General features: G+C 44.6%; 2 protein-coding genes across 2 annotated transcripts in view; both read left to right on the top strand.

Moving 5' to 3' along the window:
• Positions 1–242: 242 nt before the first annotated feature.
• Positions 243–25,524, top strand: part of gabbr2 (gamma-aminobutyric acid (GABA) B receptor, 2) — a gene marked incomplete at both ends in the record, with an annotated part of 518,953 nt that continues 493,671 nt past the window's right edge. Inside the window, one exon of the mRNA XM_080734444.1 lies at positions 243–515. Within this exon, the coding sequence (XP_080590570.1) occupies positions 243–515 (273 nt within the window). The remainder of the gene's footprint in view (positions 516–25,524) is intronic.
• LOC308292326 (serine protease HTRA2, mitochondrial-like) lies at positions 17,086–18,474 on the top strand (the record flags this gene model as incomplete). Its single annotated transcript, XM_080734642.1, has 1 exon — positions 17,086–18,474. One exon carries the CDS (start codon positions 17,086–17,088, stop codon positions 18,472–18,474), a length of 1,389 nt encoding a protein of 462 aa, XP_080590768.1.

The raw sequence follows: 25,524 nt of genomic DNA, 5'->3' as shown, positions 1-25,524 counted from the left end.
CCGCCTCGTCGCGGGGTCTACGAGCCCGAATCTTTTTGCGATGCCTCATCTGTGAGTGAGGGGGGCTCGGAGGAGTATAGGAGCGCAGGGATCTTATCGTTGGGGTTCGATCCCCCCGGGGGCTGCCTGCCTGTCTGCGCTGGTAGTAGGCTAAGGAGGGTAAAGGGCTCTACATGGCTCCATCAGCCCGGATGAGGAGCATCACCAGCAGCAGCGGTGGCTGCTGGTGGTGGGAGGAGAAGATGCTGCTGCTCCTCGCGGTCGTCCTGGCGTCCATGCCGGCGGCCGCCCGGGGCAAGGTGTGCAACGACCGCACGCGGCACGGCCAGGACAACGGCTGGTTCTCGCGGGACGGCGAGAAGCTGCCCATCATGGTGCTCATGCCCATGAACGAGTCGGCGCTGATGAGCGGCATCAGCCAGGGCATCGAGCCCGCCGTGCAGCTGGCCATCCAGCACGTCCGCGAGACCGGCAAGTACTCCTTCTCCCTCATCACCAAGATCTACGACACCGAGGTAAAAACACACGACACGCACATCCCCCATGCCCCATCATATCATCATCATCCCCGAATTAAACATCAACATCATCACCGCCCCCCTCCCCCCAAATCTGATGTGCAGTGTCAAATCCAACTCCAAGTGTAGCCTATGAAATGGGACCAAATAAAGGTCCGTATGGTTACATCCATGGAATTGTTTCAGTCTGTGTCTGTGTATGTGTGTGGGTATTTCAAATAGTGAGGTTGTGTGTGTGTGTGTGTGTGTGTGTGTGTGTGTGTGTGTGTGTGTGTGCGTGTGCGCAAATGTGTGTGTGTGTGTGTGTGTGTGTGTGTGTGTGTTTGTGTTTGCGCGCGCGTGCGTGCGCATAGCTGCTGCTCCGCAGCGCGTGCAGACCAGGCCTGCTGCATGCGCTCCGTGCGTGCGTGCTGCGCGCAGAGCGCGTCCGTGATGTGGAATTCACGGGCATTCATTCGTCCTGTCATGTTCATACACCAACCATTAACCAACCAGGTTTTAATGGCTTTTTCATGTTCATTGCGTCATGATAATCAAGTGCCCCTTGTTTGTTTTTTGATTGAACGTCATTTATTGACGCCTGTCATGTTGCGTGTGTTGCTAGTGTGGTAGCTTGTCTCTCTGTTGTCGCTTGTCATCGCCATTATTATTATTTTTTTACATTATAAAAAACATGTCGCCCTCAAGTGAATCTACTTTGCAGAATGCTGTGCGTGCGGGCACGTGCAACAAGCTCGTGACAGAATTGGTGAGACCTTCAACACAACACACCTGCCCTACAATCCTGCTGCTGCGGCGTGCATGTGCATGGCACGCGACACCACCACGCAGACAGACAGACAGACAGACAGACAGACAGACAGACAGCTGTTTTCTTTTTTCTTTTTTTTTGCTATTACAGATAAACTATGGGTAGGCTATATTTAAGCCTATTTTTAATATGTATATAAATATTGTTGTAGTCGTTTCCCTGAATCAGCCACTATATTATTGTGCTGGGAAGTTTCCTTGCGGAAATACACGTCCCTCTGGCTGTATTTTGGTTCTGTTCCACTGTTTATGTTGACATCCATCCCTTTGCAGGGACAGAAAAGTCTTTGAGGGGAGGGCTGAGCTCGGCCAGAGCAGAGCTCTTAATTGCTTCCTTTGAACTTTAAAGGGTTGTGCACTTAGTTGATTTATTGGGCCATACAAGTGTAAAACTCGTTCTGTACTCGTTAGTGATCTCTCTAATCAATTAACGCTTCAAAGACTGCCACCTGTTTGATGCCTGTCAATCTGAGTTCCCAGAAGTTATTTTCTTCGCCACTAGGTTAGATGCCTGTCAGAGAGGGGAGGGGGGGGGGGGGAGTGTGTTTGTATACACACAGACTTGCCTAGTTCTCATTTTAAAGTCTGATTTATTCTTAGTTGCGTGCCGGTGTCGACTCCTGCGCAGTAAATAGAAGATCCACAAGCTCGCAACGTGACACGTTGCAAGCTTGTAGATCTGCTAGCCTATTTACAGCATGCAACTTAAGTAGGCTATTAGATCAGGCTTTAGCCCATAGACGCCTGAGTGTTTAGATATTATCTTAGATTAGATATTATTAGAATACCCTCCCAATGTCTAGACCACGTGTCGCATCAAGACTCACATTAAACCACCGTAGGGCCATACATTTAAACTGACACATGCTCCTATATTTCAGTGTCACACGCATGATCAACAACAACATACATGCCTGCACTTTAATTGATGGCCCACTCCACCTTTCAATGTATACAAAATGTCACATGCCTCATTAGAGTCTATAATTATGTGTGTGTGTGCGCGTGCGGGCTGTGGATTCACACCATATCCAGAGAGTACATAGCCTAATGTTGTTGTAGCCGAGCCTACATGCAGGCAGTGATGTAAAGTAACTAAGTACCGGTACATTTACTTAAGTACTGTACTTAAAGGGGCACTCCACCACTTTTCAACCTATGTTCATATAATTGGTCCTCACTCAAAAATAGCTTTTTTCTTTTTCTTTTTTTCTCAGAGGAGGGCTGTGGGCAGGTCAGAAACCCATCGTCTTGTGACATCATCGATTGCCAATCCAGTTTATAGAAACTGCAGGCTTTCTATTCCTGAAAAGTTGCAATTTTAAAGTGGAAGCCCGTTGTTCTCGCGATAATAAAAATCAAAATATTTTTTTCAAAAATATTGATTAAAATGTTTTTTGGAAAATGATGATGTCACAAGACAATGGATTCTGAACTTCCCACAGCTCTCCTAGGAGACTTGGACTGAGTAGAAAAGAATTGTGATATTTTATCATGAACATTAGTGAGGACCTATTATATGAAGACAGGTTGAAAAGTGGTGAACTACTCCTTTAAGTACGCTTTTGAGGTATCTGCACTTTAGTATATCCAATTTCCAATACTTTTACTTCTACTCTACTACATCTCGGATCCAAATATTGCACTTTTACTCCACTACATTTATTGGAAAACTTAGTTACTTTGCAGATATACACAATTTTATAAAACATACATAAACCACTCTAGCCCTATTCTATACCTGGGCTATTGGAAAATGGCTGATCTTCAAGCTCACAACGTGTCGCATCGCGACACATTGTGAGCTTGTAGATCTGCTATTTTCAAACATTGTGTACTTTTACTTTTGGTGGCATTTTTATACCTATACTTTTCTACTTTTACTTAAGTAAGTAAATGTAGTATTCCAGTTCCAGACAGGGTGCCGGCAAAAAAACACTCCATTCTCATTGAAATGCATTGGGGATTCCACTCTAGGTATTTTGGTGTGAGGGCACCCTTATAATGGAGTATTTCCATATTGCAGTATTGACACTTTTACTTAAGTAATGAATGTGAGTACTTCTTCCACCACTGCATGCAGGCTGTGCATTCTGAACAGGATAGACGGTAGGCAGACTGGGCACTAGCAACATCTGGGCACCTCAATGTGAAATTGGCTAATTGACTAAAAGTAAAAAAAAAAAACTGAACAAAAACAACAGCAATGTATGAAACATGGTCAAGTAAGGTGAAGTAAGTACACATGATTTTAACATGCACAGGACATCATTATCAGATTTAATTGTATCCTTCAACCTCTTATTTATGCCCCAAAATGAGTGAATATGTAGGTTGTGTAGCAACTGTAGAAATATTAGACCTTAATAGTGTCGAATGTTTAAGCATGCTCCAATCATAATCATACTTTACTTTCTTAAATCACATTTTCCAAATATCTTTGGACAAAATAGCCAATTTAGACATGGCGGTGGTGCCCAGATGTCCTCCTAGTTCCCACCTATCCTGTTACCGTTCGTTCACCTTCCATCCACAGTTCAGTCACGATCCGTACTATATGTATTTTGTAGAAGAAAAGGAAACTGCCGCCTGAAGATGGCGGTAATTTGATGTGATTTTTCTTTTTTCCTTTTTCTTTTTCCCTGGCTGCTTGCACACTTGAAAGGAGGCGGATTTGACAGCACTCAGCCTTGAAAAATGAATTCACTCCCCTGGACACAGCCAGGGCCCCTAATGATAATAGATTGAGAAGTGTGTTACACAAGGAAGGAATTCCACAGGGCTGCTGCACGCTGTATTATTGCTAAATTGTATATAGAAGTGCCATTTCTCATCCATCTCATCTGTTTAAATGCATCGATTGTTCGCATTATTCTGCAGTGCAGAGAAAAGGAGAAAACTGGCCTTTTTGTGAGTTACCGGTATGCACTTTGGTGCCACTGCTCAAAAAGAAAAGGCGGTAGCATGCAGCAGGTTGAAGGTTAATAGATAACTTGGCACGATTTCTTGATTTATGTCTCAAATATCCTACATAGGCTAGTATAGGACTTTGTCTTGGGTCTTCTCTCTGATGCTTGGCTCATTTAATATACAGTATTATCGTTTGAGAAATGCAGATTTGTCCCTGCAAAAACCTTGAGCTTCGCTCAAAACTTGTCGCTTCGTGCCACGTTTCGAGCTTGTGGATCTGCTACTTTTTATGCTTTTCTGTGACACTGTAGTCAGTGTGATGATCAAGTAGGGCGTCAGTTTACAAAAAACTAAACACAAAAGGTTAAAATATGGATATAAGAGGTTTCTGACCGATAGCAACGATATAGTCATTGCAGAGATAACACAATTGCATGATGACTGTGTTAAATATAGCCTTCATACTATGCTGTAGGTCAGACCTTGTATCTGCACTTCTCTTCTTTGATGCTTGGCTCATTTAACATGCAGTGTTATTATTTTGAGCATGCAGATTTGTCCCTGCAAAAAAAACCAAAAAAAAACGTTGAGCTCCGCTCCAGAAGATTATCCCAGCCCATATCGTCTCTGTCGGGTGGAAAGCTCATTATGTCCAAAACTGTTGCTTTTCAGGATTCAAATCCAAAAGCATCAAAAGTAGTAGTAGTGTGTGTGATGATGTAGCATGATCAAGAAGGGCATTCATTCAAAAAAATAATTAAAACAAATAGCACAGTTAGAATATAGAGATAAGAGGTTTCTGTCCGACAGCATTGCAGGATGATTGTGTTAAATATCGTTGTCGGGTGGAAACCTTGTTCTTTCGCAAAGTAAAGCCCTGCTTCATCGCACAAGGCCATCGCACAAAAGTAGTGAAAACAGCCGATCTACAAGCACACAACGCCTCGCACCGCGAGGCGTTGTGTGCTTGTAGATCGGCTGTTTTCACTAGTCTAAATCGTTTTTAAAATGAAAAAATGCAAAACTAACGGTTTTGGACATACAAGGTTTTCACCCGACAACGACGATAATACATACCGTATAGAACTTTGTCTCCGGTCTTCTCTCAAATGATGCTATAGGCTCATTCAATATACAGCGTTATCATTGGGAGCATGCAGATTTGTCCCTGGACAACGTGCACACAAGAAGATTAGACCTGCAGCCCCATATGTTTCAGATGTCACTCCCATCAGTATACTGTAAACCCCCCCCCACACACACACACACCCAGAATAGCGTATGTATGCCCAGGTGTGTCTACATGAAAGCACATGTAGGCTAAACCTCTGTTGACAAGAGGTGTACGGTAAGCCTTCCTCGCATGCACTCAGAACCGCAGGATTAATATGCCGTTATACGAGCGCCATGCTTTTTTTCTCCTCCTCCTCCTCTTTCCTCTTCCACGGGCAGAGAGAAAGATGAGCCGTGAGCAAGAGGTCAGTAGGCCATGATGCAGATCCACAATCCACACTGGGCCTACGGGAACGGTCAGTGGTGGAGACTACTGAAACTAAATACATTTACTTAAGTACTGTACTTAAGTACAATTTTGAGGTATTTGCACTTGAGTACTTGAGTACCTCCAATTTCCAATACTTTTACTTCTACTCCACTACATCTCTGATCCAAATATAGTTTTTTTACTCCACTACATTAGCCTACTAGTTAAGCCTCCTTTGTAGATTTTTGTGACCTCCAGATTCTTGCGGTCGCAGTTAGTATGAAAACGTCCACCTCATGTCCGTGAGTGAGTCACCCTCCCATTCCGGTCACAAAATGTTGCCCGCCCCCCCTAAGGGAGTTCATCAAAAGGAAGCCTGATAGAGGACTTAACACTAGGGCAATCGCTAGAGGAGACTGCGAAGTGCCATACCGGGCAACCACTTTTGGAAATAACACCCTCTCAGTCCAGGGCTGTTCAATTTGGAATGACCTACCCCTAACAATAAGAGACTGTTTGTCATTTCCATCGTTCAAGTATAACCTAAAGAAATGGTTACTTGACAATCAAACGTGTGACCATGTATAGTCTTAATAGTCCTAATAGTAGTAGTAGTGTTCATTAATATGCATTGTCCCGTCTAAATAAATAAATAAAGTAAAGTAAGTAACACATTTGGTGGAAGACTCAATCACATGGGTCTGTGCCACACCGCGGATTGGCTGTGCGCGTTGCCACTCTTCTTCTTCTTTTGGTTAGAAGCTCTGTTGTTTCAGGGTGACCTGACCGTCACTTCTCGGCCTTAGGGTGTCTTACTTGTGATTATTATTGCAAAACATACTGTAGCGTACATTAACCACTTCAACCATTTAGGCTACATTTCAGGCCATTTGAAAATAGACGATCGACAAGCTCACAATGGATCGTGACGCATTGTGAGCTTGTGGATCTGCTATTTTTAAAAGATTTTTATACATTTTGAACTTGCAATGGGACATTCTGCACAATGAGTACTTTTACTTTTGGTACTTTAAGTACATTTTGATGCCAATACTTTTACTCAAGTAGCCTACGTTTTGAATTCCGGACTTTTACTTGTAACAGAGCATTTCTACATTGCCGTATTGATACTTTTACTTAAGTAGAACATTAAACATTAAAACATACCGGTATTTTTTTCCACCACTGAGCACAGTACAGTGTATGAGTGATACAGCAATGGATGGATGGCTGGCTCCTGGCTGCTGCTGCTGCATGCTGGGTAATCAATGGAACCTCATAAGTGGTGTCATTTGATGACTCTGTGGTCAAAAGCTAAATGGCGCTACAGCTTGGCACCGCTCACCCCTTTCTTCATAGTTTTATTAAATCTAATCTTTGCTGTGGGGCAGAAACCTCTTATCTCAATGTTTGAAGCTTTTGTGTGAGCTTTCTTTTTCTTTAATGAGCGCCCTACTTGATCATACGACAGCGTCACACGAAAGCATCAAAAGTAGCAGATCCGCAAGCTCGAAACGAGTCGCTTGTTTTTTAATTTGAATCCTGAAAAGTAACAGTTTTGGACATACTGTATGAGGTCTCCACCCGACATATATTTTATGGCACGAATCCCAGGTTCTGGCGATATGTTTTAGGACAGTGGTTCTCTTCATAATGTCAAAGTCTTACGCATTATAGGCCACCGACCCCCATAACTATGACAGTGTACTAATGAAACCAAATGGACCCGTAATAACTATCTTTCACTCAGCTGGGAAGCCTCATGGAACCGCCTCAAGGGACCCTGTGGGGTCCCCAGACCCCCACTCTTGAGAAGCACCGTTTAAGCAAACGTCATTCTTAAAATAAAGTAACCCTTGCCGAGCAGAATACGGAGCCATGTGGCCCTTATAGGGCAGGAGCCTATATCTCCTGTTTCTGTAGCGTGAGGCAGCTTAATGCAGTGGTTCAACCTGGGGGGGGGGGGGTCCCCAGATGGGGGTCCCCAGATGGGGGTCCCCAGATGATTAACCTAATGTGCAACATTGTTTTCTCTCTCAACAGTAAACAAACCAACATAAAGTTTAAGTGTATAGACTGGGTATCTGCACATTTCTAAAGTGACAATTTAAGGACTTTTTAATACATCTAAAATGACATATTAAACATTGGCCAAATTGTCAAATATTAGAGGCAGAAATTGTGAAAATAGGCGATCTATATGCTCACAACGCCTCGCAATGCGAGGCGTTGTGAGCATGTAGATCGTCTATTTTCACAATAGAACCATGTTATACTAAATGTAATTCCCCAACTCTTAGTGCTCGTGGGGTGGGGGTCCCTAGTTAAAATATTATATTATATCTTGGGGGTCGTGGCCTGAAAAGGTTAAGAACCACTGGCTTAATGCACAAGTACATCCTCTGGACATGATACAAGTACTCTCTTTGTCACACTGTCACTTTTTTTTATATATCTGTCTGTATGTCAGTGTTGAGTTCTTATTGTATCTTATTATTATCTTTCATAGTGAAATGAAATGTCACCACTGTCTGCTAGACATCAGTGCCGATGTGGCCTGCTTTGTGCTGCATGTTTACCACACAAACCGGTTGAGTGGAGTCCCTCAGGGCTCTATACTAGTGTATCTTCCGTTTTATTGTATAGGGAAAGCTTTAGCTGAAAATAGCAGATCGGCAAGCTCACGACACGCCGCAGTGCCCACACGTTGTGAGCTTGTCGATCTGCTATTTTCCTGCGAATGCCTTCCCCACAATACGGATGCTTGGGGTTTAAGTGGAGCACGGAGAATGATAACCCCGAGGCCAGATGACTGTGCAACACTGCACGCGAGAGCACAGCTGTGTGCTTTATTTACAGAGAATAATAAAGAAAACCGACGTGACATACTTGAGAGGAAGGGAAGGGAAGGGAAGGGGGACTGCATTACATGTTGTGTGAATAATGTCTAACCTTGCGGAATCATATCATGTTATTTTTATTGTTTGATCGTCTCATATGGGCTGTCTGGCTTACAAACACATGCATTTGTACCCGTGAGACCTACTGTATTATAGCTGTAAAAGGAACCCTTAAATTGCCTCAAACATGAAGTTTGAAGCAATTTAGCCGGAGCCATTGATGTGTGTGTGTGTGTGTGTGTGTGTGTGTGTGTGTGTGTGTGTGTGTGTGTGTGTGTGTGTGTGTGTGTGTGTGTGTGTGTGTGTGTGTGTGTGTGTGTGTGTGTGTGTGTGTGTGTGTGTGTGTGTGTGTGTGTGTGTGTGTGTGTGTGTGTGTGTGTGTGTGTGTGTGTGTGTGTGCATGAGACTTGAAAACGCTGAGTTATACTGCATGTTGACTTGGAGGTGTTTACATTACGAGGTGTGCGTTACATCGTTGTTGCCGCGTAATCTCTTCTTTCTCTCACCCTCACTTGCGTGGCGGTGTCTACGACAAAGATGCACATACCGAGGGCCACGCCACACATACACACGCACGCACACACGCACACAAACACACACACACACACGCAGATGACTATGCAGTCATCCCTCCTTCAATGTGCTTGTGTCACAAAACAATGCCGTACATGCGTCAGTGCATTCGTTGCAGCTAGCAGCAGCAGCAGCAGCAGCAGCGTGTGTGCGTGTGCGTGCGTGTGTGTGTGTGTGTGTGTGTGTGTGTGTGTGGCACTGGGGTTTATCCCGGCAGATGTAAGTAATCAGTCCCACAGCAGTGGCTCTTTATCCCTTTATCCCCTCTCTGCTCTGTGTATCCCTGCCAGGGTGGGTAGGCCGATCTGTGTATGCCTGAGTGGGTAGGCCTCTCTATGTATCCCTGCTGGGTAGGTAGGCCTATGTGGCAACTATAGGCAGCTATAGGCATGGGATGATAATTGCGGCTGTAGGTCGCAGTTAACTATGAAAACCTTCACATCTTGTCCGTACGTCAGTGAGTGAGTGAGTGAGTTAGTAAGTATATAGTCTATGGCTGTTGTGACATCAAATTGTTGTGCCATCACATTGTTGACATTGTGAGTGACATCACATTGTTGTGACATCGCCTCATCAAAGATGAAACCCTGGATATCCATACATGGAGACGAATGTATCATCACCTAGATCTCCATATATGGAGCTGACCTCTACATCTGATTCCCAGATGATGCCCTGTTAGGGCAACCACACTAATAGAATCCCTTTTATGCCCATCAATATTAAGCCCATATCTGGGAATGCCAATATCATAGAATCCCTTTCATGCCATTAATAATAAGCCCATATTGTGCCACAATAATCGTATTGCAGAGATTTAAATGAATGGTGAAATACTTGATAAAAAAAGACCTGTAAATAGTGCGCTCGGTACTCTCTTACAAACTCTACACAAATCTCTACCATTTGCCAAAAATAGCAGATCTACAAGCTCACAATGCGTAGATCTCTCTCTCTCTCTCTCTCTCTCTCTCTCTCTAGAACTAGGGTGTGGCTTAGAGGTTGTAGGATAGGGTGAACTAGGGTGTTCAGCAGTTGTAGATGATCTTCAAAGCAGCTAGCATATACTGGAGCCTGACATAATCAGTTTGGCCCATGTATCGGCCATTTCTTTTGACTTGCCCGAAAAGTCAATGGTCCATCATAAAAATGTAAAACCATAATATTTGAGCTTGTTATTTTATATCTAATCGATAACTACCGAGAGGCAGTTTGGAAAACCAGAATGAGTGCAACTGCTAGCCGTAAAAAGGTATTGTTCTTCATACAGTAGATAGCAAACAATATTTAATGAAGACAGACAACCTGAACGCAAACTCCACTTGCCCAAACGTTTTATTCACTTGCCACGGGCCGCCGGGGCTACCATTAGTGTCAACCCCTGCGACATGCTCACAACTTGTCATGATGCAATGTGTTGTGACTTGTGAGCTTGTAGTGGTCAGTGTCGGCATCATCAGACCCAAAATCATGGCATTGGCTGGGGGCCCAACAAGCAGACATAATTTCCAATATATATAGAACACCTGCAGATGGGGACATCAGTGTAGCCTTTTTACACCTTGGGCTTTGGGCAGTGGAAGGAGATACTGAGACACAGGCACAGCAAGGGTCTGAGGAGATCGTAAACCAACGCTGTTGTGTAGCTTTCTTTAATTTTAGCTTGATTGATGCATGTATATGTATACCTACTGTAAACTCTCTTTCTTTCTCTCTCCCTCTCCCTCTCTCTCTCTCTCTCTCTCTCTCTCTCTCTCTCTCTCTCTCTCTCTCTCTCTCCCGTCTCCCTCTCCCTCTCTCTCTCCCCCTCTCTCTCTCTCTCTCTCTCTCTCTCTCTCTCTCTCTCTCCTCTCTCTCTCTCTCTCTCTCTCTCTCTCCTTGGCAGCCGTAGAGGCTGCATGAAGGGCTGCATTTCTAGCGGTGAAACAGAAGTGCTATGTCACAGATGGAGGGAGGGGGAGGTGTGTGTGTGTGTGTGTGTGTGTGTGTGTGTGTGTGTGTGTGTGTGCGTGTGCGTGTGTGTGTGGTGTGTGTGTGTGTGTGTGTGTGTGTGTGTGTGTGTGTGTGTGTGTGTGTGTGTGTGTGTGTGTGTGTGCTGGGGTGAGTGGTAGGGGGCAAGGCGAGGCTGCAGAATCTAATCCCTTCATTAATCTCCCCGGAGGAGAGGAGCGCAGGGTGATTTCTATCTTCTCCCAACCCTGGCCCCTTGTCTGTGATCCAACACCTTTGGGTGTCACTCTTGGAAGGAAGGGCCCAGAATGTTTGGCAGTGAAGCGGGGCAGAGCAGACAGAGATGGAAAGGGGGGCGGAGGGTGTCGTCTTCGCTGCTGGCACTGCGGCTGTTAGATCTTCTTGTGCTTCTAGGAATTCTTTGTCCCGCCAGGCAGGCAGCGGCCCTTATTAATTTATTATTATTATAATTGTTTCACTTAATGTTCAAAAATAGCTAGAACTACAAACTGACAATGAGTCACATTACGATGCATTGTGACCTTGTAGATCTGCTATTTACATTATACATAGCCTACATACGGTGTCTTAAGATTTTGACTTATGACTTTTGACTTTGTTGTGTTGGAGCAACACAACAAATTGCACGAAAGTTACTTTAAGTGCATTTGCATCCCTCACTATCGTGTTTCCTGTATTTCTAGAGCTCTCTGGGAGGAGATCGGAGCGGATGCATTTATTTCTGTAAAAAAAAAAAAGAAGAAGAAAAATCAATGCCACCGCAAAAAGACACTCGGAGACATCTGCAGATGCAACGAAGCTCGCCCCATGCACAGAGTGCAAAAAAAGATATGCATGATATGTGTATTTTATAGTAGGAGGCTGTCCATCCCAGTGATCCGCCGCCAGGCCTCCAGAGACCCCTGTCAGCGTGGCCCGTGTTCCCAGTGATAGCGCTGCCGTGCACAGATAACCGTCCGCCACCGCAGCCTTCCTGCCTTCCCCTTGCACTTCTCCTTGGAGGGATGCGTGCAGAAGTGTCACGTTCGTTCGAGCATCATGCGCTGGCGGCTCGCCAAATGCCATTGAAGTACAGTTTGTTTCACCTGGGGGGCAGTACAATTTACAATTTAGGCATTGAGACAAAGGCTTTTATCCAGAGCGACTTACGCAAAATTGGAATCAGAGTAAATGGCATGAACCCTAGTCAACAAACGACATGGTAAACAGTTACCTAAATGGAGTGCAAAGAGAACAATGTAGTGCTTCGAAGAAACTAGGATAGCAGGTAAACATCAAACCTAATAGGATCTGTCTAAACAACATGATTCTTTAGTAGGCCCAGAGCACAATTGACAGATTTTATTTTATTTTAAGTTAGCTTCCAACCTCATCAGGTGACTCAAAAGAGTTGCGTTCTTTTTTTTTTTTACGGAAGCACAGAAAGCGTGTCTGTGTCCGTGAACAATCGGGGCATCGATCGGAAAATAGGAAAATATTCTGTAACTACTGTACTTGAAGGAAAAACGAAAGATAGCTGTCAGTGGTTAGTACAGTATAGTTTGTTAAATAGTCTTGGCAGTGAATGAGTTTAAACATCACTTAAGTGTGTTGTACACTTCTGTTATTATCCCATAGCGAAACTCCCAAAAATCCAGAGTGAAACTGCTGCTGCTACTACTGTACATGATCTGACATCTGTATGATATATTGTCCATATCTGATATGTATTTGACACTCCAAATTTTCCACCGCAATCTGAAAACATCTCTTCAGACTCCACCCCAGCCCGTAACACTTGACCCTATAGCCTTGCCGGCCATGCAAAGGTTAACATGTAATTTAGCATGTTATTTAGACAGATGCCAGGTGCCAGATGCCAGGTTCATTTGTTGACCTACATCGACATTTGTGGTCGATGTAGATGTATTTACAGAAAGAAAAGGAGCAGAGGATGCCACTCCCACGGGGGCTCCACTCCTTCCGTGGAGCTCACTGAGGGAGGGAGCTGTTTGACTCTCTGGGGGCGAAGATAGTAGGGGATGAAATTCCAATTAGAGATGTTCCACCACTATTCTTTCCGGTCGATACTGACTGAGTACAGATCCGATACCAATGCATTATAAAAAAAATCTAGGAACAAATAACAATCCCATTAATAAATGTTAAAGTGCAACCACAAGTTGGTAAAATAATAAATATAGTACAGTAAAGGCCTTTGCAGACAGGGACCGATATTCCTTGGGGAAAACTGGACAGTATTGTCTGAATTTGGACAAATTCAGACCCGGTGTGCATGAGGTCCTAGAGACACCATGTGTTCATTTATTGTCAGCTTTTCTGCAAAGGCCTTAAGATTATAAGTCAGTATTGCAACATCAACTGAAGCGTTCAAAATACAAAATAAATGTTTACTGTAAATGTCATATCATCATTTGATAAATTACGCGGTATCGGAATGCCATACAGTAGACTGGCATACTCACCGATACCAGCATTTTTGTCAGTATTGGCAGCTTTTCCGATACCGCTATCGTATCGGAACAACTCTAACTATTTGAGGACAGCCATGTTATTACGTCAGTTTTAGTAGAAGGGAGGAACCGAGACTTTTAATTGGCTGTTGATAGGCTATTCCACAAATCTGGTTGCACATTAATGGTGACTTACTTCTTCAGGGTCAGCAAACGTTAGCTGCATCTCTTCTGTAAATATATATATATATATATATATATATATATATATATATATATATATATATATATAATATATTCCCACCAAAGTGCTGAGTGCTGCTGGATGGATCCACTGACCCGGCACACACACAGTGAGGATCAATGCTCAGCAACCGCCCCTCAGACCGGCTTGAGCTGCGGATCCCCGGGGAGAGCCGGAGAAAAGGGCAGAGAGAGGGCAAGGGGAGAGACAGCGAAAACAGCCAATGTACAAGCGCATGCCGTGCCGCAATGGCGTCGCGTCTCACGTTTGTAGATCGGCTGCTTTCGCGTCTACTTCGTTGTACGACGAAGTACAACAGGGCTTAAGTGGTGTGAATCCCCATCGGATCATCATGTAACCGCTCCCATGTTGAGGAAAATAATCATTTAACATTTCTTTTCCTCCCCACGGGGAGAATATCATCACGCTCATATTTCATTCCACTATAATACCGCTGCCTTGACAACTCCCTGTTTCGTCTTGACCTTGGTTCGCCCCATAACGCGCACGGCGACACATTTGTCACCATTTAGTAAAGTTCAGCGCTAATTGCTGACCTTTCATCCGTGACAGCCAGGCCCCGGATCTCCCATCATGGTCCTCAGAGCAACAGCGGCCAGGCCAGGCAGCACGGTAGCAGGCAGGCTGGCAGTCAGGGCCTCCCCAGTCCCCATGGCCCTCAGAGCAGCACGAGGCAGGCAGGCAGCCGTCTAACACAAGCCCGCAGTGATGATGAGGAAGGACGATCCTAGTTGCCTGCTGGAGCTGACTTTATAACAGACGCAGTCACGTGTAAGCAGTGGGACACATAGAGCAGGATATCGTCACTGTCGGGCAGAAACCTTGTATCTCCAAGTTTCAAATGTGTAAATTTTTTCGCAAAGTAAAGCCCTGCTTCATCAAACAAAGCCGTCTCACAAAAGTAGTGAAAACAGCCGATCTACAAGCACACAACGCCTCGTGGTGCGAGGCGTTGTGTGCTTGCAGATCGGCTTTCACTAGTTTAAATCATTTTAAAAATGATAAATACAAAACAAACGGTTATGGACATACAAGGTTTCCACCCGACAACGACGATATGGTCGCTGCAGACACCTCTAAGGGCGGCAGTGGCTGCAGGAGGTAGGGCGGACGCTTGGGAACCAGATCCAGTTCGATCCCCGGGCTCCCCCAGTGTTAGTGTTGAAGTGTCCTTAAGCAAGACACCGAACTCCTGATGATCTAGTTTCGGTGCCTTGAATGGTTTCTTCCGGCATTGATGTATGCATGTGTGTGTGAATGGGTGAATCGTTGTAAAGAACTTTGGATAAAGGAGCTACAGTATTCTGTAAACGCACCATTTACCATTTTACATTTATCATTTAGCCTACTTGATCATACTATACTTGAAATTCAGATCATAGCACTTATACTTAAAATGCTTATTTCCCAAAAGGTCTGTGGTGTAAAAAAAACCACACACATACTGTAGCGAACATACGGTTACATGAAAGGCTCACATCTGCCCCCTTCCCTCACGACGACACATTCATCATCAAAGTCCCCGTTGCTGCGGCGCAAAACAACACACAGGTGTCATTTCTCCCCGCTTCCTCCCACACACAAGTCGACATAAAGCTACAGTGAGAAGGGTTGTTAGCAGCTCGTCTCCTATGGCTCCTACCTCAGGTCAGACCAGTGTGGCCAGTGTGGTCAATTAGGACCAGCTCCGGCTCCCCCTCTGGCCCTTAACTGGCTTTCAAAGCAGCAGAGCCACCGGGTTACTACACCGTCCCAGTCGATGGAGACCATTAAAAACCACATGAGTCCCCAGCATTCCTATTCTGGGTCATGATTTGGCCTAAAAGATGAAATACAGTAAGCACAGAACATTTGGAAAGAATAGTTGATCTACGAGCTCAATAGAGCGGCTATTTTCTACAAAAAGATTTTGTGTATAGAGGGGGAAAAAGGAGGGGACCAAGTATAGACCCAATACAGGACCCTGGTACTAACCCGGTGCCATGAATGAATTTCTTCTATTTTTCATACAAAGCCATGTTTTCAGTGTCAAATCACTCGTGACAAACAGTGCTCCCAAAACCCCACCATAGCCTTGACACCTTCACCTGCTCCTTTTCAATCACCCTGGTTATCGTCGTTGTCGGGTGGAAACCTTGTATGTCCAAAACCGTTCGTTTTTATCATCTAAAAAAATGAACTAAACTAGTGAAAACAGCCGATCTACAAGCACACAACGCCTCGCGGTGCGAGGCGTTGTGTGCTTGTAGATCGGCTGTTTTCACTACTTTTGTGCGACGGCCTTGTCTGATGAAGCAGGGCTTTACTTCGCGAAAAAACATACAAATTTGAAACTTGGAGATACAAGGTTTCTGCCCGACAGTGACGTTATGTGTCTCGACTCGAGACAAAAAACTAAACAGAAGGAAGGAAGTAAAATCTTATCCACTGCATTGAATCTTTGATGAGTGTGTTCATCTTTAGCGCACTAACGACGCCACACTTCATCTGATTTATGGTGAATTATAACAGAATTGGTATGCTAGCTAGCCGGCTAAAGCGTGACAATAAACAAATGAGACAGCTGGCTGGCTCCTCCGTGGCATGGAGGAGCACATCCTGTCTGTCTGCTCAGACTAGATTACATTTGTTTAATCTTCGGCACTTGCCAGAGGAAGGTGTTTAGTGTGATTGTAGTCTCGCGTAGCCAGACAACTATTCCACAATCTCTGAATGCTATATAGAGTCTGGAACAGCAGCTCCCGAACGGCGAGTATCGAAAACGGGCATTAACGTTCAAAAAAATATATTTTAAAATGTCATTTCTGCTAAGCAGCAAGCTAAACATGCTTATATGATTTTTATTTATATAATGATAAATATGTGTGATGTGAGACTGAAACGGAAGTGACGTGGGGGCTTCACTTCCGCTTCATCTCGCACTCATCGTTTCTTCCCCGGCCACGCGAGGCTAGTGTGATTGCGACTGAAGGTCGCAGTTTAGTATGTGAAACATGCTGACACTTTTTTACGGTCTATGGGTTTGCCGCTCTGACGTCACGCTTTGACATCACTGTGTCACGGTGATGTCATGGGAACCACTCAATAGAATCCCTTTTATGCCCATATAAGGATATCCCTGATGTCATCAATATTAAGCCCCTATCTAAAAGGACTTCATATGGAAAAAAAAGCTTCAAAAAGAGCAGGGAAGTGATGCAACATGGCATTGCATGCTGTCAATCGTTGTTTGTTGACGATCCTCAGGAGGCAACAAGCTAACGATCACCACAGCAGGATCACCTTCAACACGTTGATCCGAACAACCAGCTCCCCTGTTACTAGGATCTGTAAGCAGAAGCAGGATCTCTCACAGAGCGATGGGAACACTGCATGTCTTGTTGACAGAGGAACGCAGACATCAGGAAGTGGCCAGGGTCAGGGTGGTGGTGGTTCTTCTTGGGACAGTGGCCTCAGGTCCCTGGCCCTCGGGTCCGGGTTGGGACTTCTTGGTTGTGTGGCCCTTTTGAATGGGGATGACGGACAAGACAGAAGAACCACGGTCTCTGGTTCGATCCTCGAACGGTTTGCTCCGTCCGTCCAGTGTGCCTCTCCAGACAGCCCCCGTTATAAATACAACTTTATTGCTGATGTGGTGGAAAAATCAACTCCTGCTGTTGTGCACATTGAAATATTAGGCAGACATCTACTTTCTGGAAGGGAGGTAGTAGTGTCCAACGGCTCTGGTTTCATTGTGAGCAGTGATGGTCTTATTGTCACAAATGCCCATGTTGTGGCCAACAGGAGGTGTGTCCGTGTGAAGCTGACTAATGGAGAGACGTACCATGCCACCGTGCAAGATGTGGATCAAGTGGCAGACATTGCCACTATCAAGATCAGTGCCAAGCATCCCTTGCCCACCCTCGCCATTGGGCGGTCCGCTGATGTTCGTCAAGGGGAGTTTGTGGTTGCCATGGGCAGCCCATTTGCACTCCGGAATACAATTACATCCGGAATTGTCAGCTCAGTGCAGAGAGACAGTAAGGAGCTCGGTCTGTCCAGCTGGACAAACATGGATTACATCCAGACCGATGCTGCCATCGCTTATGGCAATTCTGGAGGTCCCTTGATTAATTTGGATGGTGAAGTTATTGGTATAAACACCCTGAGGGTGACTGCCGGGATCTCCTTTGCCATACCCTCTGATCATCTAAGACAGTTCCTGGACAATGCAGCCGACAAAAACAAATCCGGGTCTGGTGACCCAGAGACCAAACGCAGATATATTGGTGTGACGATGTTGACCCTGACTCCAAGTGTTATCGCTGAGCTGAAGCTAGTCGATACCTTCCCAGATGTTACACACGGAATCCTGATCGTTAAGGTCGACATAGACTCCCCAGCCAAGAGAGCTGGTATGTTGCCCGGTGACATTGTGGTGGAGATCAATGGTGCCAAGGTCAACAAGAAAGAGGAGATCTACAAGGCCATACACAGCAGCGACGATATCACCATGCTGGTTCAAAGACAAAATGAGTTTCTACGCCTACAGATCACCCCAGAGTACCTAGAAGAAATTATGGTTGGGAGCCACTTTTTAAATGTAGTTTAAATGAGTACCTGGAACTCCATATACCAGGGGTCTCCATATATGGCGCGACCTCACCCTTTAAGGTGAGGTCGCTTGTCGCTCTTAGGCATCTTGCAGAGCACCATGGGACAGAGATTGTGGTTCTCGATATGTTTTCATCTGAAAATATTCAGTTTATTCCAAAAGATTATTTTGTGGGACATTTTCAGAGCATGATTATTTTAATGATCAATCGATTGATTGTGTTCCACTTTCGATCAATGGAGCTAATATACAATAGTATTGTTTAACTTCTTATTGGGGGGGTTGCTTTTACCCCATTTTTCTCCCCAATTCAGTAAGTATGCCAATTGATTCTTCCACACACATATATGTGTGTTGTCACTGCTGTTGTATCCTACTGACTCACCTGCCAGTGAGGAGGAGCCCCCACCGGGAGGATGTAGAGCCTTCGCCCTACTCCTCCCGCCTCAACACTCCCTGACAGGGAAGGAATTTGAGAGAGGCCTCGAAGGCCATGGCCGTCGTATTCCCTCAGTTTGGCCTTTTGCCCCTCAAAACAATGGCATGCCCTGAGGCCACGGTGGCCTTAATGTCCCAGCGGACTGTACCACTTTCTCCTCTGTCTCCTTCTTGTCATTATGTAGACACCAGTGTCTTTTGTTGAGATTCTGAATTCTAAACTCCTTCATCTTTAAACCAATCCAGTGACTTTGATTGGTACAGGGCAATGCATGAACCAGATCTTTAATGATGGACTAAATGGACTAAATCTTGTTTTATTTGATGGCCTTCCTGCCCTGGCATTTTGCCTTTAAATGTGCCCTCAAAAAACGGACAACATCAAAGGCCAAGAGACCTTGCCCCTAAAATTATGAAGTCCCAGGCCTTAGGAATACGTGCAAAGACAATTAGCCTGGCTTCCCTCCTCCAGAACACATTTCCTTAATATTAAATGTTATATAGTCATTAAATTCATACTGTTCTTACTGGACCCGGACCACAGGTTGACAAGCAGTGCGTTACGTTAAGGAGGCCGTGGTTATTTAGTTGCCTGGGAGACGACTGAGCCGAATGCACAATTGTGCTTGAGTGCTGCTAGCAGTCAGGAAAAGATGGAAAATAATCAGAGAGAGAGAGAGAGAGAGAGAGACAGAGAGAGAGAGAGAGAGAGAGAGAGAGAGAGAGAGAGGGAGAGGGAGAGAGAGAGAGAGAGAGAGAGAGAGAGGGAGAGAGAGGGAGAGAGAGAGAGAGAGAGAGAGAGAGAGAGAGAGAGAGAGATGAACCGGGACTTAATGTAGAATTTATCGATCTCTCTGTGTGTGTGTGTGCAGGGATGCTTCAGTGTGTAGCATTTGCGTGTGTGCATGCATGCCTGCGTGTGTATGTGTGTGTGCATGCTTCCATGTTCATGCTTCTCTGACTTTGGAACCAGCCAATTGCCCCACAGATATACTGTATCACTTCAGCACGCACGCACACACACACACACACACACACACACACACACACACACACACACACACACACACACACACACACACACACACACACACACACACACACACACCACCTCCTCTGAAACCGCTGAAATTAAGCACAATAGGATGCCATTGTTATGTTCCACTGCCTCATTATCACACCGCTCTCCCGCTATGAGCCGCCTGTCAACCTTTTATGCCCCGGTGAGGAAGTCGTTCCACGCCGCCAGTAGGGATGGGACGATAAGCGTACTCACGATAATCGTATCGTGGAGATTTAATTCATCGTGATACTGGTATCGTCCTCCGTCATGCACTGGGATCAATTCACCTTTTATTTTCCGAGCTGCATATCCGGTACCACTTAAACCCTCTATAATTGGTAAAAGGTACTTATAATATACGTCTTTTTTCACTCTATCAAATGTCTTCTCCAAAAATTAGGCGATCTATAAGCTCACAACACATGAGCTTGTAGATCTGCTATTTTTTTGGCAAATGTTCCGCCCCAGGATAATGGATTTTGATTATCTTGATAATAACGTGAATCGTGATTTCTTTTGTCACACTAATCGTGATATGACATTTTCATTTGTGAGCTTGTAGATTGGCAAATGGCCGAAAGGTATATAGGGCTGAAGTGGTTAATGCATGTTTTGTAATAATAATCAATCTACAAAGTAACTAAAGTTTCAAATATATGTAGTGGAGTTAAAAGTACAATATTTGCATCCGAGATGTAAACTGTTTAAAAGTACAAAGTATTTGAAATATAGGAAATACTCAAGTAAAGTACAAATACCTAAAAAATGTACTTAACACATTTCCTGCGATCCCCGTCGAAACCGGAGATTTCCCGCTGTACCACTCTGGGTTGTCCGTCGATCCCGGAAATGTAATTAGCTTTAATCATTATGAAACGATTAAAAGTATGGTCGCTGTATATAGCCGCTTCGGAGACTTTAGGCCCGCCTCCTAACTGTATCCAGTCGTATTTCCAGTTTGGACCGGATCTAGATTTCCATATCCGGTCTGACTTCCAATCGCAGCTCCGTTCGCATAGCTTTTCATTGTAAACAAGTGAGCTGACTGCATGGCCATAGAATGGTATTTTTCCACACGTTTTTTATTTATTTTGTAGCTGTTTGATTCTTTTACCCGCCTGGCATATGATCTGCGCACATATCGTCTGCTATGTGCGCGAACGTGTCCACGTGTTACCATAGCGCACAGTTGGCTGTTCCAATGTTTTTTTAAGTAAACACTGGCGGATAAGCAGGGATACAGCGCGGCAACGGATATGTCTATTTCAATGGGTTTTTTTTTATTCAAAAGCTGTCACCGAGTCTACACGTCAACTAGATGAGTCGCGCACAGATAGTGCACGATGCGTGCGCGTGCCCACGTTAAAAGGTAAGGACAATTTGGCAGCTGCTTACTACAGCTATGTTTAAAATGGCAGCAAAATTGTTAAGTACAGTACTTGAGAGTAAATGTACTTTGCAACACTGCACACATGCAGCAGGCAGGCAGTGTGCAGCGTTGTAAAGTACTTGAGAGTAAATGTACTTTACCACGCTGCACACTGCTGCCTGCTGCCTGCTGCCTGCCTGCTGCATGCATGCATGCAGGGAATGGAAATAGGTGCTTGGTTATAGGTCATTGAGTTAAACCATACTCACTGAAGGCTTGAGCTCACTCTACATCTGATCATTGCTCGGTACGCCGTGGTACCATCATTACTGCACTGTACTGGAGGCAGATGTCACAAACAACCAGGTGTAGAGGGGAAGCTATAGCCATTTAGAAACATGTTGTTGTTATTCTAACCTTTTGTTTTATTCGTAAATGTACGCCCTCCTTGATCATACAGCGTCACACAAAAGCATAAAAAAGTAGCAGCTCTACAAGCTCTTCGCGCCACGTTTCGAGCTCGTGGATCTGCGACTTTTGCAATTTTTGAAATTGCAGTTTTGGACATAGTCTTTGTCTTTGCCTTGGGTCTTCTCTTTGATGCTTGGCTCATTTGTAACAATACAGTATTATCATTTGAGCAATGCAGATTTGTTAACCTGACTCCGCCAGATGGTTGCAGCAGTGCGTATGCCTGCATAACGCTCTGCCTTACAATCTGGGATTGCTCGGGCAGACCCGATGTAAGGGGCGGGCCATTTTTTCAAATTCTTTAGCAGGTGATTGGATGGGGCCGTCTGTCTATCACAGTCTGGGAGTGCCAACTCCAACCACTCATTTGGCCTGTCTGCATGACGTTACACCCAGAATCCGCCTCCTGGGTTTCCACGTGGTCTGCAATCAGACTCTATTGGCTCAGAGCCGCTCAGAGCCCGCCCGTAGCTGCCGTTGATTGGTCAGGCCCGGGACTTTACGAGTGTTATCAACTCTCCCCGAGCGATCTCAGATGGTAAAGGCAGAGCGTTATGCAGGCATACGCACTGCTGCCACCATCTGGCGCAGTCAGGTTATAGATTTTTCCCTGCAAACGTTCACTCCTGTCCTCCATGCACAAGAAGATTATACCTGCACAAAGAGTTAAAATATGGAGATAAGAGGCAGTCCGCAAGCTCGAAACGTGGTGCGCTTTGAGCTTGTAGATCTGCTATTTAAAAACACACATCTTGAATGGGGGCCCCCACCCAGCACAAAACATTTTTAAGGTGGAGAATCTGTGGCCAAAATGCATATTACTTTGAAAAGGGTCCTTGACACATGAAAGAGTTTGACAACCACTGCCTTATTAATATCCCATAATACTCTCAATTATAGGAAGATCTGATTCCATTCATTTTAGCATCCCGTCGCTTTGGAGACGCCAACATCTAAAAACTGCAACATATGTTGCCTTGTCGCATTCAATGCGCACCTAATTACACCCAGTTGCCGCGAGCAAGAAATGTAACAAAGGATTGTAATGAATTCGGTTTTCAGTTTAATCAATTAAGGTACACAAAATGAAATTTGTCATCGTCAGGAGCTTTTAATCTCCCCGTTGCTCCTTGCCCGTCCCAACCGTTGCGTTTTCCCCCCGGCAGAAACAAACGATGATGAGACCGACATCTGTCGGTAGGCGTGGCCTCCTCTTTTCTGAGGATGCCAGGATGCCACTGTAATGCACAGAGACGTTGTTGCACAGACCAGACGCGGTTTGGAGAGAGTATATCTGACATGAAAATGTGTATAACGTCGATGTCCAAAACCGTTTGTTTTGTATCTATCATTTTAAAATGATTTAAACTAGTGAAAATAGCCGATCTACAAGCACACAACGCCTCGCACCGCGAGGTGTTGTGTGCTTGTAGATCTGCTATTTTCACAATTTTTGCTCAACAGTCTTATGTGACGAGGCAGAGCTTTAACGGAAGAACGTGCAATTTTGAAACTTGGAGATACAAGGTTTTTGCTGGACAGAGACGATATGGTTCACAGGATTGCAAGCAGTGAGGTACCCAAGTATCTAGTTAACTACTTGGTGAAGGTCAGAGACACTCCGTCTCGGTCCAATACTAGGTATTATTGGATGTTCCACCATATTTGAAAGGACCAAAATGGAAATAAGCCTTTGAGACTTTTGTGTTAATGTTTTGACTTATTGCAGGGGTCTTCAACGTTTTCAGGCCAAGGACCCCTTAGTTGAGAGAGTGATGAAGCAGGGAATCCCCACAACCTGTTCATTGTTTGGCAGCACAATTGTCAGTGTATTTTGGATTTTTTTTGTGTTTTCAGATATTTAACCACTTGAACCGTCAATACTCAATAAACTTGACCTTTCACTCTGCACTTAGTCAGCTCCTTTTCTCCTCTACACTCTTTGCCGAAAATAGCCGATCTACAAGCTCACAACGCCTCGCAGCCCTGCTTATGGGTCCATTTGGTTTCATTTGTATACTGTCAGAGTTTAGGGGAGACCTTGACATTTTAAAGTTTGAGAACCACTGTTAGACAAAAATGCAGATTTAAATAAATTCTGCTATGAATCTCTATAATTCAACAGGATTTTTTACAAGGCTCCCTCAGTAAATCACGATACGATATCTATGAAAAGGCATATTGTGGAGACATTGTATCGTCTCAACAATATTTATCACAATCACCCACCCCTAGATGTAATTGAGGTGAATGGATGTTCATGGGGGAGGATAGAACTGGAGGTTGAGGCCGCTGCTCACCCAAGGTTCATTCAGTGCTCTTTTTCCCCACAAAGTAGCTGGCAAGATGGCTGCCGTTATGTCTGGAGTACTGCTGCTGCTGCTGCTGCTTATTCAGTGCGTCTGTGTCTGTTAGAGGCCAGGACATGCATCTATAAAGCTGCCATTGATCCACCTAGGCGGCCACACAGGCATTTGCACAGTCAATTAACACACTGAGCGTTTACCCTGCATCATCAGGGCCAGAGCTGATTTTTCAAAGCAAACAGCCAGACACCCATCTCTGCGTCTGTGCTCTCTCGGTGCCAGGTAACTCATTTCACTCACGCTTCCCCCTAGCCGAGATTATTTTCTTTTGCTCAAGTGTGTAAATGGATTCACAGGAATAATAATAATGATGATGATGTCTATAGGCTTATGGACGCTGACCTCAAGGGAGCATCCGTCCCGCTGTTGTGTTTGTGGTGTTTGAGAGAATTGCCATCACTGTGTGTGCGTGTGCGTGCGGGTGTGCATTATAGGCCTATACCTCCTTGCGTGCAAGTGTTAATGTGAGATAAGAGGGATTTCAATGGCCGACGTGTAATTTGTATAGATTACAACCCCCTCTTCTGTAAACTGACCTTTCACCTTTGTATCTGACCTTTGTCACCTCATTAGGGGAACATACAATATAGGGCACAATGCTTTTAATCCCCCCCCCAACACACACACTGCCAATGCCAATATCTTATTGCCGACACAGCGACAGAAAACGCCAACGTTTCGGACAGACTTTAGGCTGCCTTCTTCAGTGATTAATCCATGTGTGTGTGCTGGCCTGCTGGGTACCCTTTGTAACTGTTATATTATCAATCGTCGTTTTTTTTGATTAGCACAAAAAACATACAAATGTGAAACTTGGAGATACGAGGTTTCTGCCCGACAGTGACGATTCAACCCACCAGTTGAGAATGACTGATGTAAAGCACCCGCCCCATGACAGGATTATGGAGGACGGGTGTGATGATCATGTCACCATTAGACATGGGACAAATGGCGTGTGTGTGCATGCTCCTTGGTGGTTCCACGGCTGCCTGATGATGTAGGCCTACTACAGAGTATAAATTAGGCTTAATAAAGACACATTTTTTAGTAGCAGACTGTATAGTATACACACTCTCAGTTTCACTTGTTCTTAGAGCTATACTTCCTGTGCTTTCACTGTTCATAATTACAAATGCAGTACTGTAATTTACTGTAAAGAAAACTGTGTGCTTTATTTTTAAAGAATTGAGACTTAATAGTGTTTCATGGTGCTACTTTGCTTTATTTGAATAAATATTGTAATGTATTGCAAATGTATTGTCATTTACAGTTTTATATTTAGGTCAATCATTTATACAGAATTTCATCTACATTTTTGACTTGATACATAGCTGTGTTTT

This window comes from Nannobrachium achirus (assembly GCF_963921795.1).
Source record: "Nannobrachium achirus genome assembly, chromosome: 10".
Taxonomy (NCBI): Eukaryota; Metazoa; Chordata; class Actinopteri; order Myctophiformes; family Myctophidae; genus Nannobrachium; species Nannobrachium achirus.
This window is presented reverse-complemented; position numbering and strand designations above follow the sequence as displayed.